Source organism: Oryctolagus cuniculus, chromosome 7 (genome assembly GCF_964237555.1).
Source record: "Oryctolagus cuniculus chromosome 7, mOryCun1.1, whole genome shotgun sequence".
NCBI lineage: Eukaryota > Metazoa > Chordata > Mammalia > Lagomorpha > Leporidae > Oryctolagus > Oryctolagus cuniculus.
The window spans coordinates 109,200,863-109,218,957 of record NC_091438.1 but is presented as its reverse complement, the minus strand read 5'-3'; the positions used below and the strand labels follow the sequence as shown (position 1 = coordinate 109,218,957).

Below are 18,095 nucleotides of genomic sequence, written 5' to 3'. Positions count from 1 at the left end.
TGCGGCTCACTAGGCTAATCCTCCACCTGTGGCACTGGCACACCAGGTTCTAGTCCCAGATGGGGCCCCGGATTCTGTCCCAGTTGCTCCTCTTCCAGTCCAGCTATCTGCTGTGGCCCAGGAAGGCAGTGGAGGATGGCCCAAGTTATTGGGCCCTGCACCCGCATGGGAGACCAGGAAGAGGCACCTGGCTCCTGGCTTTGGATCAGCGCAGCGCGCCGACTGTAGCAGCCATTTGGGAGGTGAATCAATGGAAGGAAGACCTTTCTCTCTCTCTCTCTCTCTCTCTCTCTCTCTAACTATGTGAAAAAAAAATTAATGAGGCTCTAGAATTTTAAGTTTAAAAGTAAACTGGTTATTGATAGTCTGTAACACAGAACCTAGACACAATTTTCTAAAGTAATGATTTCTTTGTATTGTATATCAAATATTATTTTTTTTCATCTAGCTTTAATACTAGTGATTCCAGCTTCCATTTAGGTAGCTACCATTTCTTGCTGTGATATAATTTAATCTGCATTTGTTTTTTGTTTTTCTTTTTCCTTGCAAAAGTTATGAATCACTTTCAACCCTAAACATTTTAATGTATTAATCAGCTGACAAATTTTGGACAGGTATTTCTCTTTCAGAATATTGCATACAAAAAGAAGCAGTATCTCAAGTAAGAAAATCTCTTTCCCTTGGGTACATTACAGACAGAAGTTGAAAAATAAAACACTTCTTGTAGGACAGTTAACAAAGTTTAAGCATCTATTGTAAGTGGATGTTTATTATCTAGGTTATAGATAAATCCAGGGATTGCATATTTCTAAATACTTCTAGGTGAATTTAATGTTGTTCCTCACAACCAATGGTAAATGGGTATAATTAGAATTACCTGGGTAAATGTGATTGACTCTTGAACTCTGGGGTATTCCCAAAGTCTAACAGTCTTTTAAGGACCAGGGAACAGAGGAATTAGGCAGATAGTAGTCTTAAATATAACCCTATCCACATCCACCTTTTTCAAAATCCAGTAGTTTTAAGTTATTATATCTAATTTATACAGGTTCTACTTGTTTTAAGTGGCAAATATACATGAATCATTTTAATTTTTGAAATGTATATAATTATATACTTAATTGAGCAGGTAAGCTAGAATTTACTCAGAAAAAATTACACTTTCCGGGCCGGCGCCGCGGCTCACTAGGCTAATCCTCCGCCTAGCGGCGCCGGCACACCAGGTTCTAGTCCCGGTCGGGGCGCTGGATTCTGTCCCGGTTGCCCCTCTTCCAGGCCAGCTCTGCTGTGGCCAGGGAGTGCAGTGGAGGATGGCCCAGGTGCTTGGGCCCTGCACCCGCATGGGAGACCAGGAAAAGCACCTGGTTCCTGGCTCCTGCCATCGGATCAGCGCGGTGCGCTAGCCGCAGCGCACCGGCCGCGGCAGCCATTGGAGGGTGAACCAACAGCAAAGGAAGACCTTTCTGTCTGTCTCTCTCTCTCACTGTCCACTCTGCCTGTCAAAAAATAAATAAATAAAAAAATTACACTTTCCTCTAATTTAGGATGTTTATATTATTGATAAGTTCAGAATTTGTTGAGAAACTAAATGTGTACTGTGACAGTAGCTATGCTAACTTGTCAGGAATTAGAAGTGTAGCTCACAAGCATGTTTGGAGCGATTCTTAATTTACTTTTATTCTGCTTACAGATTCATAAAGCCACCTTTAAAATAAGCACTTATAAATTATAATACATAGACATTTTATTAACCATATAAATGTTTAATTATGTAAGAAACTTTTGGTTAACAGAGAATTTTGATACGAAGAAGAATGAATTAACAAGACAAGGATTTATGGAATTGAATATGATGGAAGCCAGCGATCAAGGCGGAGATCCTCGTGACCTTTGGGTGATTCTGCACTCGATGGGCTACAATAAAGCTCTGGAGCTGACAGAGGTGCGGCTTCCTTGTTTCCAGTGGGTGTAGTGTACATGGTATTTTACCCCCTTAACATTTTCCTGATACGTGATTTTTTGAATTAGGCTCTCAAATTCTTCAATTTCAGTAGTATATTAATGAGTACTGAGTGGAACAGCATATTTCTGTCAGTTTATGCAAGTTACTATTCTCACTTCACAGTTACTGTCAACATCTCAGTTATTCAGAGACAAAAGAATGTGTGCATATTATATTCAGGCAAAAACTGATGATTTTGAAAACTATACTCTTTAAGTGGAGATAGCTGTTTGAGTTACTAAAGGCTCACTTAAATGGGAAACTCTGTCCTAAAAGAACATTTCTCTTAGAATGAGGAGAATGTATCTATATGAGAATTTGGAATTCTGATCTTTTTATAAGTGGTATATTTGTTAATATTTGTAAAACATTTGGACAGTGGCTAGCTCATACAAAGCACTGTGTATGCTCTCAGCTATTAATGATTATTTATTTACATGATAGGTACAGAAGTCAAATGACTTGTGATAAGCTAGAGATAATAAAAATTAGACTTTATTCTTCAATTCCATATTTGTGCTTCATATTTAAATGACAGAATTCAGTGTTTCAGGAGGTAGATATGTTTACACAATGTGCCTGTGTATTATAACAGCACATGATACTCAATAAATAGGTACAGTGTTATGTCAGTTAAAAATTTTTAAATTGTTTAAGAAATACATAAAATTTAAGTTTTGTTTTCAAGCTGTATGTTAGATGACAATATATGAGTATTTTAAGAATATACTATTTTTTTTTAAGATTTATTTATTTCTTTGAAAGGCAGAATTACAGAGAGAGAGAGAGGAAAGAGAGAGAGAGAGGGCTCTTTCTTCCACTGGTTCATTCCCCAAATGGCCACAACAGCTGGAGCTGGGCCATCTGAAGCCAGGAGCCTGGAGCTTCTTCCAGGTTTCCCATGTGGGTGCAGGGGCTCAAGAACTTCAGCCATCTACCACTGCTTTCCCAGGCCATAGCAGAGAGCTGGATTGGAAGTGGAGCACCTGGGACTCAAACCAGTGCCCATATGGGATGCTGGCACTACAGGCGGTGGCTTTACCTGCTACGCCACAGTGCTGGCCCCAGAATATACTATCCTTAAAAATACTGTCCTTTTCCATATAAAAATCAATTTAAGAGGGCAGTTCTGTCATCAATAAGTTTTTTAAGTTTAAGATTCATTGATAGCCTGGTTTAATTTCTGGTTTTGACATTCAGCAACCCTCATAAACCTGTTTTCTGAGAAGTTGTTTCTATTTTTATTTTTGCTATTTGTATGAATAGGAGGTGAATAGTTATAATAACTCTTTCTATCCTACTTTAACCTAACATTGAGTGAACTCCACATTCTAACCATGCTATAAAATCAGCTTTTAACTAATGAACAGTACTGATTCTGCTATACATGCTTTCACTTAATAAAGAAATTAGTTAAGAGCTATGTAAGACTTTTTTTAAAGTTTTATTTTATTTATTTGAAAGAGTTACAGAGAGAGGTAGAGCCAGAGAGAGAGAGAGAGAGAGAGAGAGGTCTTCCATCTGCTGGCCCACTGCCCAGATGACCTAATAGCCAAAACTGAGCTAATCCGAAGCCAGGAGCCAGGAGCTTCTTCCGGGTCTCCCACGTGGGTGCAGGGGCCCAAGGACTTGAGCCATCTTCTACTGCTTTCCCAGGCCATAGCAGAGAACTGGATAGGAAATGGAGCAGCCGGGACTTGAACCAGCATCCATATGGGATGCCAGCACTTCAGGCCACACTTTAACCCACTGCGCCACAGCGCCAGCCCCTATTTAAGACTTTTTATAGTATTTGCTGATGTCATTTACCTTTGAAGTCATAAGGCAGAATTCTGAGGTAATTTTTTAATTTAAATTTTATTTATATATTGAGTAGGTAATATGCTCAGATATAGTCTCTGTATAAGGTAGAATACCCATTGATATAAGATTTAGGAAAGACAGAGTTCAGTAATTGTCTAGCTTTTAAAAGCATAAATGAGCTAATCCTCCACCTTGCGGCGCCGGCACACCGGGTTCTAGTCCCGGTCGGGGCGCCGGATTCTGTCCCGGTTGCCCCTCTTCCAGGCCAGCTCTCTGCTATGGCCAGGGAGTGCAGTGGAGGATGGCCCAGGTGCTTGGGCCCTGCACCCCATGGGAGACCAGGAAAAGCACCTGGATCCTGGCTCCTGCCATCGGATCAGCGCGGTGCGCCGGCTGCAGCGGCGGCCATTGGAGGGTGAACCAACGGCAAAAGGAAGACCTTTCTCTCTCTGTCTCTCTCTCTCACTGTCCACTCTGCCTGTCAAAAAAAAAAAAAAAAAAGCATAAATGAGTTGACAACATTTGAAAAAGCATGGTTACTCAGGGAATACTGTTGATTGGTTGGCACTTGATTGGTATATTTATTAATGTGATTTTGTCCTTGATTGCCTGTCTTTCAAAGGTGAGGAGCATTGATAGTTCATTTAGGTGGGATTGTTCCTGACTGGTTGAACAGATTTAGAACCAGATCCGATGGTTCTAAATACAAAGAATAATCAGTTTTTTTCCAAAGTGTGTGAGAATTTTTTTAAAGATTAATTTATATATTTGAAAGGCAAAGTTACAGAGAGAGGAGGAGAGAGAGATAGTGAATGAGATCTATCTGCTGATTCACTCCACAAATGGCCGGATCTGTGCCTGGCCAAAGGCAGGAGCCAGGAATCCCATCTGCTGCTTTCCTAGGTGCATTAGCAGGGAGCTGGGTCAGAAGTGGAGCAGCCAGAACTCTAATGGATTCTCATATGACATGCTGGCATTGCAGGCACACTTAACCTGCTGCATCATAGCACCAGCCCCAAAACAGAAATCTCTGCTGATGCTTCTCCAAATCAACTTCAGATTTTATTTCGCCAAAGTTTTACCATCACTGCCTGTGAATATATTCATTTTTTCAACAAGTACTTACTGAATACCTACTATATGATAAATCTGTAAGAGGCACTGAGTAGATGAAAAGATATGAGGGGAATCTTAGAAGTGGAGAGAACATTACAAGTGGAGAGGCCTCACATAGGAAAGAGCGTCCTTTGTCCTGGGATCTGAAAGATCAGTGCAATTAGAACACAGCAAGACAGGAGACTGTGTTGGATAAAGAGGCAAATACTACTGTGTGCAATACATTGTAGGTTGTAAAGACTAAAAGTATACATTGGAAAAGTTCAGATCCAAATGCAGAGATATCCTTGGATATTAGATTGTTTTTAATGGATAAAAATGGCCTCAATTTAACATTTATTACCCCCATCATGATGATGTAGGATATGTAGACAAAAGCTTTTTATTAACTACATGGGAAGATAAACACTGTCATAATTCATGTTACCCAAAAGGGACAAAAACAAGACTAAATTCCCCTGAAGAAGAAAAATTGCATACCTATGAAAAAGACAATACTAATTTTAAAGAATCTATTCACTTAAAAGCATTCAGAATGTCAATGAAACAGCTGAAATTTTTTTTTGCAATTACAGAGTGCTTTCAATTAACAGAAAACATTTCGTGTAAGTTACATCAGAGGCAACTGAAGATGAAAAAACTCCCATCCCCATATATAATTAAATTGTGCTGTACACCAAGAACATGCTTTAAATTTCCATGCAAATCTACAACCGCATACTGTACCAGAGCAGGGTTAGTGACTATTGAAAATACCACCACACCAGGAAAGGGCTATCTAAAAACACAGTGACAAAAAAAAAAAGACATTGTACAGTTTAAAACAGATCTCACATAGCCTTAAATTTCCAGTTTTTGCTTTAAAAAGAGTGAGTTGTGTCCAGGGGATTAAATACTTTATAGACAATAAAAAAACCCTACACTAGAACCAACATATTCATCATCATCTTCATCTTCATCTTCCACCTCCTTCTCATCTTCTTCATCTTCCTCAGCTAAGGTGTTTTTAGATTGTTTGAATTGTGAACTTATTATCAACATCTAATTTTTTTCTAAATCACTTCTACTTTATTATTAGTGTGTACCTTATTATTAGGTGTTAGTCTTTCACTGTGCCTAATTTTTAAATTGAATCTTAGGCATCTATGTGTAGATACAACAATACTTACAGGATTTGGTATATGGGGCTTTCAGACATCCATTGGAGGTCCAGGAACGTGTCTCTCTTGGATAACGGGGGACCACTGTAATTCAGTACAATTCTGACATAATCTACCTAGAGAGAGCCTCAGATCCCACATGTTAAGGGCTCAGTCCCACAAAATCTCCCTCACATGAAACACCAACATGCATATCCCTCTGTTTCTGACCAGCTGTAGACAGAAATTCCCAAACCATGGGTCTGGCACTGTGATGTAGCAGGTAAAGCTGCTGCCTGCAGTGCTGGCATCCCATTTGGGTACCTATTGGAGTCCTGGCTGCTCTACCTCTGATCCAGCTCCCTGTTAATGTGCCTAGGAAAGCAGCAGAGGACAGCCCAAGTGCTTGGGCCCATGTGGGAGAAACTCCTGGCCCTAGCTTCAGACTGGCCCAGCATTGGCCATTGCATCCATTTGGGAGTAGACTCCCAGTGGATGGAAGATCTCTCTCCCTCTCTATCTCTAACTCTGTCTCTCAAACAAATAAAATAAATCCTAAAAAAAGATGAAGAAGTTCTCATACCTCACATCCTCTGGCTTGATAATTTGCCGGGATGGCTCACAGAACCCAGGGAAATGCTTTACTTGTGTTAGCCAATATATCACACAGGATATTGATGGTCAGCCAGGTAAAGAAATGCATGGGTTAGGCTGGAGGCATGGGAGACCCAAGAGTTTCCATGCCCTCTGTGAACCCACCAGCCTCTCAGAACCTCCACGGGTCCAGCAGTCCCGCTCGTCTGATCTCAGGGTTGAAAGTTTTTATAGACTGTGTTCTCCAGACCCTTCCCTCTACCTGGAAGTCAGTGAATAAGCTGGGAGTTACAGCCTCTAATCACTTGGTCTTTCAGATAACCAGCCTTATTTCAACATCCAATTCTATATTCATTTATTGTTTCAATTGTAAATATAATAATTCAATTTTTAAAATATTTTTATTTATTTATTTGAGAGGCAGAGTTACAGAGAGAGGTTCATGCCCCAAGTGGCCGCAACAGCTGAAGCTGGGCCAATCTGAAGCCGGGAACCAAGAGCTTCTTCCAGGTTTCTCACTTGGACCATCTTCCACTGCTTTCCCAGGACATAAGCAGAGAGCTGGGTAGGAAGAAGAGCAGCCAGGACACCAGCTGGCACCCATATGGGATGTCAGCACCATAGGCGGAGGCTTAATATACTATGCCACAGCGCTGGCCCCAAACATAATTTCTATAGAACCCTTTGATTAATTCTTTCTGTAAGCTTAAAGTTATAAAAAAAGTTAAATAACATGATACTAGTTAGCATTGAACCAAATGGAGAGATGGTATTATGGCCTAAAGGAGATATTTCTGATTTGCTAGAGGTTATAATTTTCTATAAACATTATCAGTTAATATGTTACCAAAAAAAGTTTTGTGCTTTTAAATTTCTTAATCATAATGCTAATGTTTTCCTCTAAAAGTATATCAGAGAGACAAGTCAGAAGGTATGGTACATTTTCTTCAAGCACAAAATAAACATATCAGTTTTTTTTTATAAAGATTTTATATTTATTTTCCTTGAAAGTCAGAGTTACACAGAGATAGGAGAGGCAGAGAGAGAGAGAGGTCTTCCACCCGCTGATTCACTCCCCAGATGGCCACAATGGCTGGAGCTGCGCCAATCCGAAGCCAGGAGCCAGGATCTTCTTCCTGGTCTCCCATGTGGCTGCAGGGGCCCAAGGACTTGAGCCATCTTCTACTGCTATCCCAGGCCATAGCAGAGAGCTGGGTCGGAAGTGGTGCAGCTGGGACTCAAACCGGCACCCATATGGGATGCCGGCGCTTCAGGCCAGGGTGTTAACCCACTGCACTACAGTACCAGCCCCAAAATAAACATATTAATAATAATTTATTTTGGGGGCCAGTACTGTGGCCTAGTCGCAGCCACCACCTGTGACACTGGCATACCATATGAGTGCCAGTTTGAAGACCAGCTGCTCCACTTCCAGTTGAGCTCCCTGCTAATGATCCTGGAAAAACAGCAGAATATGGCCCAGATGCTTGGGCCTCTGCCACCCACGTGGGAGATCCAGATGGAGTTCCTGGCTCCTGGCTGCTGGCCTGGCTCAATCCTGGCCTTTGAGGCCATTTGGAGAGTGAACCAGCAGATGGAAGATCTCGCTCTGTCTCTCTTTGCCTTTCCCTCTCTATCTGTAACTCTGCCTTTCAAATAATTAAATAAATAAATATTTAACCAAATAAATAATTTTCAGTTCTACCACAAGGCTAAACCAAGGTTCGCTTTCTCTTCCCTATCAGGCTTGTCCATTTGTCATCAATATTCATGCAGAGAAGTGCAAGCCAAGAATTAAAGCTGTCTGTATGGAGGCATGCAATGGGCAACTTGAGAAGACCATTTGTAAATATGTTCTTACCAACGGCAGTGCCAAATCAATGGATGGCTATGAGAATATAATCATATATACTTACAAACATGACAGCTGGATAACTTCTGTTATTGAAAATAAGGTATAAGTTATAAGATAATTCTTCCTATTTTACTGTGAACCCACTATTATGTTAGTCTTCTCCTTTACTCTGTTATTATACAGTAATTAAATATCCCATTATACTAATAATCCTTATAATAGGTGATTATTCATTCTCCTCAGGTTTCAAATTAAATTGGGCATGATAATTCTTATCTGATTTTTAAAGCCTTGAAATCATTGTTGTTCCTCTTAGACTATAACAATTAAATATTTAGAAATCAGTGAAGTACAGAATAATCTGGTGCTGGGTATTTTGTCTCATTTGTTGGTGAAAGTCTTCACATATACATAGCAATTTTAAATAATAAACATCATGATTTAAGGATATAAACAAAGAAGAAAACTTTTTACATTAACTTTTAACAGAGATCCTTTAGATTATCATAATTTTATCTAGCTAAATTTATTCTGTCGAAAACATACTTTTTTTCAAGGTAATTATTTCTAGTTTGGCCATCTTTTCTGCTACAAGTTGAGTATCCCTTATCTAAAATTCTTGGGACCAGAAACATTTCAGATTTGGGATATTTTTCATATGTAGGGGTATTTTGCTTATACATAATGAAATATCTTGGGGATGGGGCTCAAGTCCAAATGTAGAATTCACTTATGTTTCATATGAATTTTGTTGACATATTATGTCAGTACTTTTTTTTTTTTTTTTGGACAGGCAGAGTGGACAGTGAGAGAGAGAGAGACAGAAAGGTGTTCCTTTACCGTTGGTTCACTCTCCAATGGCCGCTGTGGCCAGTGCGCTGCAGCCAGCGCACGACGCTGATCCAAAGCCAGGAGCCAGGTGCTTCTCCTGGTCTCCCATGCGGGTGCAGGACCCAGTGACTTGGGCCACCCTCCACTGCACTCCCAGGCCACAGCAGAAAGCTGGACTGACAGAGGGGCAACTGGGACAGAATCCGGCGCCCCAACTGGGACTAGAACCCGGGTTGCTGGTGCCACAGGCAGAGGATTAGCCTACTGAGCCGCAACGCCGGCCAGTACTTTTTTTTTTTTTAAGATTTATTTATTTATTTGAGAAGTAGAGTTACAGACAATGAGAGGGAGAGACAGAGAGAAAGGTCTTCCTTCCGCTGATTCACTCCTCAAATGGCTGCCACAGCCGGAGCTGTGCCGATCTGAAACCAGGAGCTAGGAGTTTCTTCCGGGTCTCCCACATGGTACAGGGGCCCAAGCTCCTGGGCCATCTTCTACTACTTTCCCAAGCCATAGCAGAGAGCTAGATTGGAAGCGGAGCAACCGGGACTAGAACCAGCACCCACATGGGATGCTGGTACTGCAGGCAGAGACTTAATCCACTACGCCGCAGCACCGCCCCATCAGTACTTTTATTCAGTATTTTTAGTGCACCTACATTTTGACTCCAGCTGTTACATGAGGTCAGGTGTAGCATTTTCCACTTAAGGTATCAAGTCAGTGATCAAAAAGTTTCAGATTTTGGAGCCTTTCAGATTTTGAATTTTTGGATTAGGGATGTTCAACCTGTATTGATATTACAGGTCAAGAGAGTACATGCATAAATTTTTTTAAAAATTTATTTGAGAGGCAGAGAAAGAGAACTCCCAACCCCTGATTCACTCTCCAAATGCCTACAGTGGCCACTTACCAGAACTGAAGCTGGGAGTCTGTAATTCAGTTCAGGTCTCCCATGTGGGTAGGTGGCAGGAATCTACCTACTTGAGCTATCATCATAACCTCCCTTGGGTGTCCATCAACAGGAAGCTGGAGTCAGAAGCCAGAGCCAGGTATCAAACCTAGGCTCTCTGATGTAGGAGGTAGATGTCTTAAATTTGGGCCAGCACTGTGGCGTAGCAGGTAGGACTGCTCTGCAGCTCCACCATCACATCTGGATGTTGGTTCAAGTCCTGGCTGCTCCACTTCTGATGCAGCTCTCTGCTATGGCCTGGGAAAGCAGTGAAAGATGGCCCAAGTGCTTGGGCCCTGCACCCACATGGGAGACCCATGGAAGAAGCTCCTGGCTCCTGGCTTTAGATTGCCCCAACTCCAGCTGTTGTGACCATTTGGGAAGTGAACCAGTAGATGGAAGACCTCTCGCTCTCTCTTTGCCTCTCCTTCTCTCTCTGTGTAACTTTGACTTTCAAATAAATAAATCTTTTTAAAAAATTGTAGGCTAGATGCCTACCCCTGCATAAATTTTTAGTCAGTCATATTCAGTTCTCCAGAAATTATAAATTTTTATAAAATCATAAACAGGATTTTGGCTTATTTCTTTCAGTCTGTGGATGAGACTTATTTTTATGCCTCCTATAAATTTGTGGTAAGTACTTAAGGTTTGGCTGAATTTTGAGTTAATGTTATATAACCAAATCTCTTAGTCATAATAGAAGCCAACCTTAAAACATGACACATGGTTTCTGCTTTTGAGGAATTTATGAGCTAGTTGAAAAGACAAAATTAATATTCTCAAAAGAGATCAGAGAATAATTAACTGAATTTAAATAGTATTATTCCTGTATGTAGTAGTTTCTTCTATTTGTATCTCTAGTAGATGCTGTTAGTTTGAATCTTAAAACTTGGGGAAGGATTTGTGATGGTGAAGAAGGGGCTGTGGTGGGGGATTTCAGGATGATTAGGATTTATGCACATAGAGACAGTGTCGCTCCCCGTCTTCGTGGAGGAACGACACAGGACCCTGCGCTGTTCTTTCGTCTGCTCGGCCCTCCCCGGGTTTGCTGCTGGTTCTTCCCGGGTTGGCTACTGTCCCTTCCACCTCCGTGGAAGGGCGGTTCCCCCTGGCCACTTTCCCCACTTCCGCAGGGGAGCGGCACACCGCCGGCTGGCTCTCTCGGGGGCTGCACAGGTGTTCCTTCAGATAGATGTTCCTGGTGCATGTTGTCTCTCTCCTCCTTTATAGTCCTTCCACCAATCCCAACTCTGCTACCCACACGCCGAGTACGCTGCTCTCCTCCAATCAGGAGCAGGTCCTACAGTTTATTGGTTGAACTGGAGGCAGCTGCGTAGAAGCTGTTTCTCCCTTCTCAGCGCCATATTGTGGGAGAGCAGATGCATAGAATAAGTCCTAATTCCAGTAACTTAGTCTAGTCCGGGTTGCTCCCCACAAGACAGCCTTTAGAAGTAGGAGAAACAGTATAAAAAGAAACATGGGGAAGATCAGTATGAAGTAACTTCCTTGTAGCAGCAGAAAACTTTATTTGGAGTATTAAGAAGGTAAATGCATAGTTAAAACTAATCCAGATTATCTATGTTATCTTGAAACCAAGATGGAGGCATTTGGATTTGATTAAGTAAACTAGGGTCTTCCCCTAATAGATTGTAATATGCCCATGGGTCATACAGCTTTGAAAGGTGATTCTTTTTTTTTTTTTTTTTTTAAGATTTATTGATTAATCGATTTGAAAGAGTTTCAGAGAAGAGGGGAAGAGACACGCAGAGAGAGATACTCCATCCTCTGGTTTACTTCCCAGATGGCTGCAACAACCACGGCTGGGCCAGCCAAAGGCAGAAGCTTCATCCGGGTCTCCCACATGGGTCGTAGGGGCCCAAACATTTAGGCCATCTTCCTCTGTTTTTCCCAGGCCATTGGCCGGGATCTGGATCAGAAGTAGAGCAGCTGGGACATGAACCGGCATCCATATGGGATGCTGGCGTCACAGGCAGCAGCTTTACCCACTATGCCCCAACACCAGCCCCAGAAGGTGATTCTTAAGATCTAGCCTGCTCGCCTGTCTGACTCTGTGTTTTCTTAGAATTAAAAGTAGAAGGAGGTAGGTGGCATCTGGCTTAGCTGTTGTCCACATTCCACATCAGAGTACTTGGGTTTGAGTTCTGACTCAGCTCCCAGTTCCATCTTCCTGCCAATGCAGATTGTGGGAGGCAACAGGTGATGGCTCTAGTGGGAGTCCCTGTCACCCACATGGGAGACCTGGATTGAATTCTTGGCTTTGGTTCAGACCATTGCAGGCAACCATGTGGACATTTGAGGAATGAACCAGAGGATGGGAGCTCTTCCTTTCTTTGTCTTGGTCTCTATCTTTCTCTCTTTGAGTCCCTATCTCTGCCTCTCAAAAAAAAAAAAAAAAGAAAAGAAAAGAAAAGAAAAGAGTTTGTAGAAAAATCATTCCCTTACCCCAATCCCTCTGTTCTGTCACCTGTCATGTTGCAATCCTCTACCACCTTCTTTTCCCTCAAAGAAATTTTATTTAAAATTTATTTGACAGGTAGAGTTACAGATAGTGAGAGAGAAAAACAGAGAAAGGTCCTCCTTCCGTTGGTTCACTCCCCCAAATGGTCGCAATGGCCGGCACTGCGCCGATCCAAAGCCAGGAGCCAGGTGACTCCTCCTGGTCTCCCACACGGGTGCAGGAGCCCAAGCACCTGGGCCATCCTCCACTGCCCTCCCGGGCCACAGCAGAGAGCTGGACTGGAAGAGGAGCAACTGGGACTAGAACCTGGCACCCATATGGGTTCCGGCACCGCAGGCGGAGGATTAACCAAGTGAGCAATGGTGCCCGCCCCTCCCTCAAAGAAATTAAATAAACTTCCTTCATCAAAATGTGCTGATAATATTAACATTTTAGAACCGTCCATGTGACAAGAATTTTTATATATTTGTGTGTTTTCTATTTTTAGCAACCCTTTAAGGTAAATACTATCCCTATTTTATACACAGGAAACCAAAGCACAGGAAGACTAGATAACTTGCAAAAAGTCACACATATAAAACATTATACTGCCCTTCATAGTCATTTGGGAGTGATTGTAGGTTCTTTACCAGGGGAATATTTTGACTCCTGCATTTCTCCCATTTTTCATCTTCATTCTATTTTCTCTTGCTTCTTGTCCACTCAAGAAACCATTATTTATTATTGTCACTTCTTGCAAACATTCTTTCTTGAAATTCCAGTCTGAGCTAATGTTCATCTTTTATGTTTAATGGTTCCCTATTATAAAATTGAATGGTGTTTTGTAATTGTCATTTTGTCTGTCTCCCCTAGATTGTGAGCTAGCTCATTAGAGTCTTTTATCTCAGTGTCTCTGGACTCTAGAGAACAGTGCCCAAAACATCATTGATACTAAGTAAATCACCTTTATCAAATGAGCAGATGAGTAATACATTTAAATGCATGTTTCAGGCATTTTGTTTGGGAGGTAGAATCAGAATTAATGGAGGGTAGAAACATTAGAGGTTCAGCAAAAGAAATAAAGATTATTACCTTAGTAAGACAAGGGTAAGATAATGTGGCCCAGCATATATCAATAATGGCCTAAGGATCAAGACTAAGGTCACATTTAGAATAAAAAAAATATTTAGAAGAAAAGTTTATTGGCAACAGATAGAAATGAGATGAATGAGAAAAAGATGCAGATACAAAGATGAGAGAAGGAGCCAGTATATATGAGTTTGTAACGGGCCATATGATCTTAACAGGATTCTAGGATTATTTGAGGTTTATTTTTGTTTCTATTTATTAAAGAAATGACTGGTAACTTATGAAATCTTTTTTTTAGTCAGATAATAAACTGATTATTCATGTCAACAATGAACTAAGTAAAAACTGTGTGAACAACAAAGGACTCAACACATATGTAGTAGAAGTGGCACCAAAATCTACAATGGTAATGTATTATTTTCTAATTAAAACTTTTTGTTTTATGTCTGAATGTTTGTTTTAATGCTATGAATAAACATGTAGAAAGGAACTGAAGTTGAAGATTTATTAGAAGTATGATATTCATATCAGTGTTATTCTGTACTCAGAGATAAGAGACTTTGGTTTTAATCTAATTCTGCCACTATTTGGTTGAATGACTAAGGAAAGGTCATTTAACCTCTCTGTCCCAGTCCCTTTACACGTGATACATGTGTAGTATCATTAGTTTTAGACACTTATCAAGGTTAATGTAAAGATAAAAAATAAAGTGATATGCATAAAAGCATTTTAGAACACCATATAGAAGTGCAAAGTAGTGTTAATAATAATAGGAATTTAAATTTTTTGAATTTTTTAAATTTATTTGAGAGTCAGTGAGGAAGAAACAGAGAGCTGCCATTCCCAAATGTCTGTAATGGCTGGGGCTGAAGCCAGGATCTGAGTAATCCAGGTAACCCAACTTGATTACCTGAGCTGTCACTGCTGCCTCACAGAGTCTGCATTAGCTGGAAGCAGAATCAGGAGCCAGAGCTGGGAATCAAACCTACGTCCTCTAATGTAGTATGCTGACATCTTAACTATTGTCTTAACAGCTAGGCTAAGCTCTTGTCCCCCAACCATAGATTTTTTATTTATTTAAGAAAGAGAAAGAGAGAAGAATCTTTTTTATTTTTAAATATTTATTTATTTGAAAGGCAGAGTTAGAGAGAGAGAGAGATCTTCCATCTGTTGGTTCACTTCCCCAAATGGCTGCAACAGCCAGAGTTATCCCAGACCGAAGCCAGGAGACAGGAGCTTCTTCTGGTCTCCCATGTGGGTGCAGGAGCCCAAGGACTTGGGCCATCTTCCACCACTTTCTCAGACACATTAACATGGAGCTGGATTGGAAGTAGAGCCGCCAGGAATCGAATTGGTACTCATATGGGATACCAGTGCTGCAGGCAGTGGCTTAACCTTCTACTCCACAGCATGGGCCCCCAGAGAAGAACCTTGATAACTGAAAATATTTTATCTATATTATTCAGATTGCCTAAGTTAATTTGAAAGAGAAAATACCCCTGGATTTTAGATAAACAATTAAGTCAAGAGTCTAGTTCTGGTATTAGCAGAACTCTGGGATTCTAATTTAGCCAGAAACAGGGACAGATGAATAGACTGTCCCCTCCCCATTCCACTGCCCCCCACCTCACCTCAGGATCTGGTGAAGAGAAAAAGGAAGAAGCTTTATATTCTTACCCGTTCTTTCTCCACACTGTCCATAGAATTCTGATACATTCTAGAACAGGATAAATAGAGATTATTCTTTGTTTCTCAAATTAAGAGTACAGAAAATAGGGGCCGGCATTGTGGCATAGTGGGTAAAGCCACCACTTGTATAATTGGCATCCAATATGGGCACCAGTTCAAGTCCCTGCTGTTCTACTTCTGATCCAGCTCCCTGCTAATGCTCTTGGGAAAGCAGCAGAAGATGGCCCAAGTGCTTGGGCCCCTGCACCCACGTGGGAGACTCAGAAGAAGCTTCTGGCTTCGGTTGGCCCAGCCCCTGCCATTGCAGCCATTTGGGGAGTGAACCAGCAGATGGAAGATTTCTGTCTCATTCTCTCCCTCTCTTTCTGTATCTGTGCCTTTCAAATAAATAAATAAATAATCTTTAAAACAACAACAATAACAAAACAAAGTAAAAAACTGGAAAACATTATAGAAAACGCTCTAGGATTAGTAAGGAAAGATATTTACTTCACTTTCTATCACCCTCCTTTACCCATATTCTTATACTCCAGCTAACAACTACTATATCGGGGTAGGATTTACACTGGATTATCCTGTTAGACCTCAGATCATATATCATATACTGCCAGCCCTTGCTAAGGACAAATATTATTGAATTTTATCTGTAGAAGAATTTTTTTAAATTTAAGGCCTAGAAATATTGGTCCTAGTGAAAAATTAGCCAAAAAACCCAGTATGTAAAAGTAAAAGCTTTCTATTTTTATATGCAGGTTTGTCAACATGTAATGCCTCTGAATGAACGACAAGAATGGGTATATCATTGTGTGTATTCCCTTATATCTTAAATAATTCCACCTGGAACTATCTAAATAAGAATAATTACTTCAGATTTAGTCTATATATTGATCAAGTAAATGCTAATCAATTTTACTGATGTATGTATATAATTAACTAATTTATATGCATCTACATTTTATGTTCATGTTAGACATTTTTATTATTAAAATATAAATGTTTTTAATCTGTGACCTTCTTATTAATTTAGTGGTAACTCTAAGCATATTTTATTTATGATTAGTAAGTCAAAATAAAAATTAAAAAGTAATACTCAGTGAATTCTATAAAATATTGTATATTTTTGGTTTATCTTAATTAAAGAACCAAAATAAAATTCAATATAAAAATAGCCATTTGGTTTTCTAATCAGAAAAAATTGAAACAAAATTTGGAAAAATTCATCTTTATATTAAGAGGCCAAAATCTAATGAGAGTAGTTGAAATATTTTGTTCTTTTTATGAATTGACTTGTAGGTTGCTCTTAATTAATGTATTTTGAAATAATGGAAATTAAATCTATATAGCATTTAATGAAGCAGTAGAGGGCATGAAATTATATTAAGCGATTAAGAACTGAATGGCAATGTCATTAACAGAATACTTGGCTAGTAAATGTCAGCTTTTGAAATATGAGTACCATATGGCAGTGTGTTATTTTTGTACCCAGTACATGCTAGCACATAGTTTAAATGTCATTGGATTTTTGGCCCTTGATTTAGGTATCTATAAAATGGGTGGTTATTATCTAGCAGTTAAATTCTTTAGATAATATGTTTTAAAAAGAAATGGAATATGAAAACATTTCATTAATTGCCAAATGCTTTATAAATCTAATAAGTATGAACATATACTCTATTTCACCAGTTGTTGAGCTATAGGAAATTATCTCTATGATAATAAAAACATGTAATAAAGTTGTTATCTTTGTCCAGAGTTGTAAAGGTTCTTTTATAATGGGATATTGACGGGCTAACTTAAGCCATGTCTTTGGAACATGGAGATTTAAGAAAAAGAACAACAAGCACTTAAGCCTGGCCTTCCACCCCTATTAGCACTTGGACATACTAAGCCTTTTTCCTTCCCAGAACTCACTCATAAAATGATGGAAAAGCAACTGTCTTTTATCAATCACATTTAAACTTAGTAGAAAAGACAGATATTTTGATTAAAGTGAAACTTTTTTCCAAGTCAATGGAAGTTCATGGGAACCAGCTATATAATGAATATAAACAGGGTTACATTTTTGGATCTTTCAGTAAACTAGGTACTTGTTATGGATTACTTAATTACTGTGGTAGTGGAATATCTAGGAAAATTTGATTCAAGTCCTAAAACACCTTACTTCTAGGCTTTTGTAATTCTTTTTTATTGTTGTTGCTATTGTTTTTAAAGATGTGTTTATTTATTTGAAAGGCGGAATCACAGAGAGGGAGGGCCATAGGCAGAGAGAGAGGTCTTCTGTTCACTGGTTCACTCCCTAAATGGCTACAACAGCCAGGGCTAGGCCAGGCTGAAGTCAGGAACCAGGAGCTTCCTCCAAGTCTCCCAGGTGGATGCAGAGGCCCAAGCCCCTGGGCAATCGTCCACTGCTTTCCCAGGAACACCAGCAGGGAGCCAGATTAAATGTAGCAGCCTGACCAGAACAGGTGCCCACATGAGATGTCAGCGCTGCAGGTGGTGGCCCAACCCACTATACTATAGTTCCAGCTCCTGGTAATTCTTTAACCAAGCAAATATGCTTGATTGGCATA

At 40.1% G+C, this 18,095-nt stretch overlaps 1 protein-coding gene across 7 annotated transcripts in view; it reads left to right on the top strand.

Annotated features, from left to right (window-relative positions):
- Nucleotides 1–17,273, top strand: part of EFCAB7 (EF-hand calcium binding domain 7) — a 53,417-nt gene extending 36,144 nt beyond the window's left edge. For 4 of the 7 annotated variants that reach the window (XM_008265127.4, XM_017346228.3, XM_051857672.2 and 1 more), the window contains 4 exons: nt 1,794–1,942; nt 8,400–8,609; nt 14,135–14,242; nt 16,278–17,273. In XM_008265127.4, coding sequence (XP_008263349.3) covers nt 1,794–1,942; nt 8,400–8,609; nt 14,135–14,242; nt 16,278–16,352 — 542 coding nt within the window. In that variant the 3' untranslated portion in view covers nt 16,353–17,273. The remainder of the gene's footprint in view (nt 1–1,793; nt 1,943–8,399; nt 8,610–14,134; nt 14,243–16,277) is intronic. The other 3 variants (XM_070078358.1, XM_070078356.1, XM_070078357.1) reach the window with 1 other exon arrangement.
- The last annotated feature ends 822 nt before the right edge of the window (nt 17,274–18,095 follow it).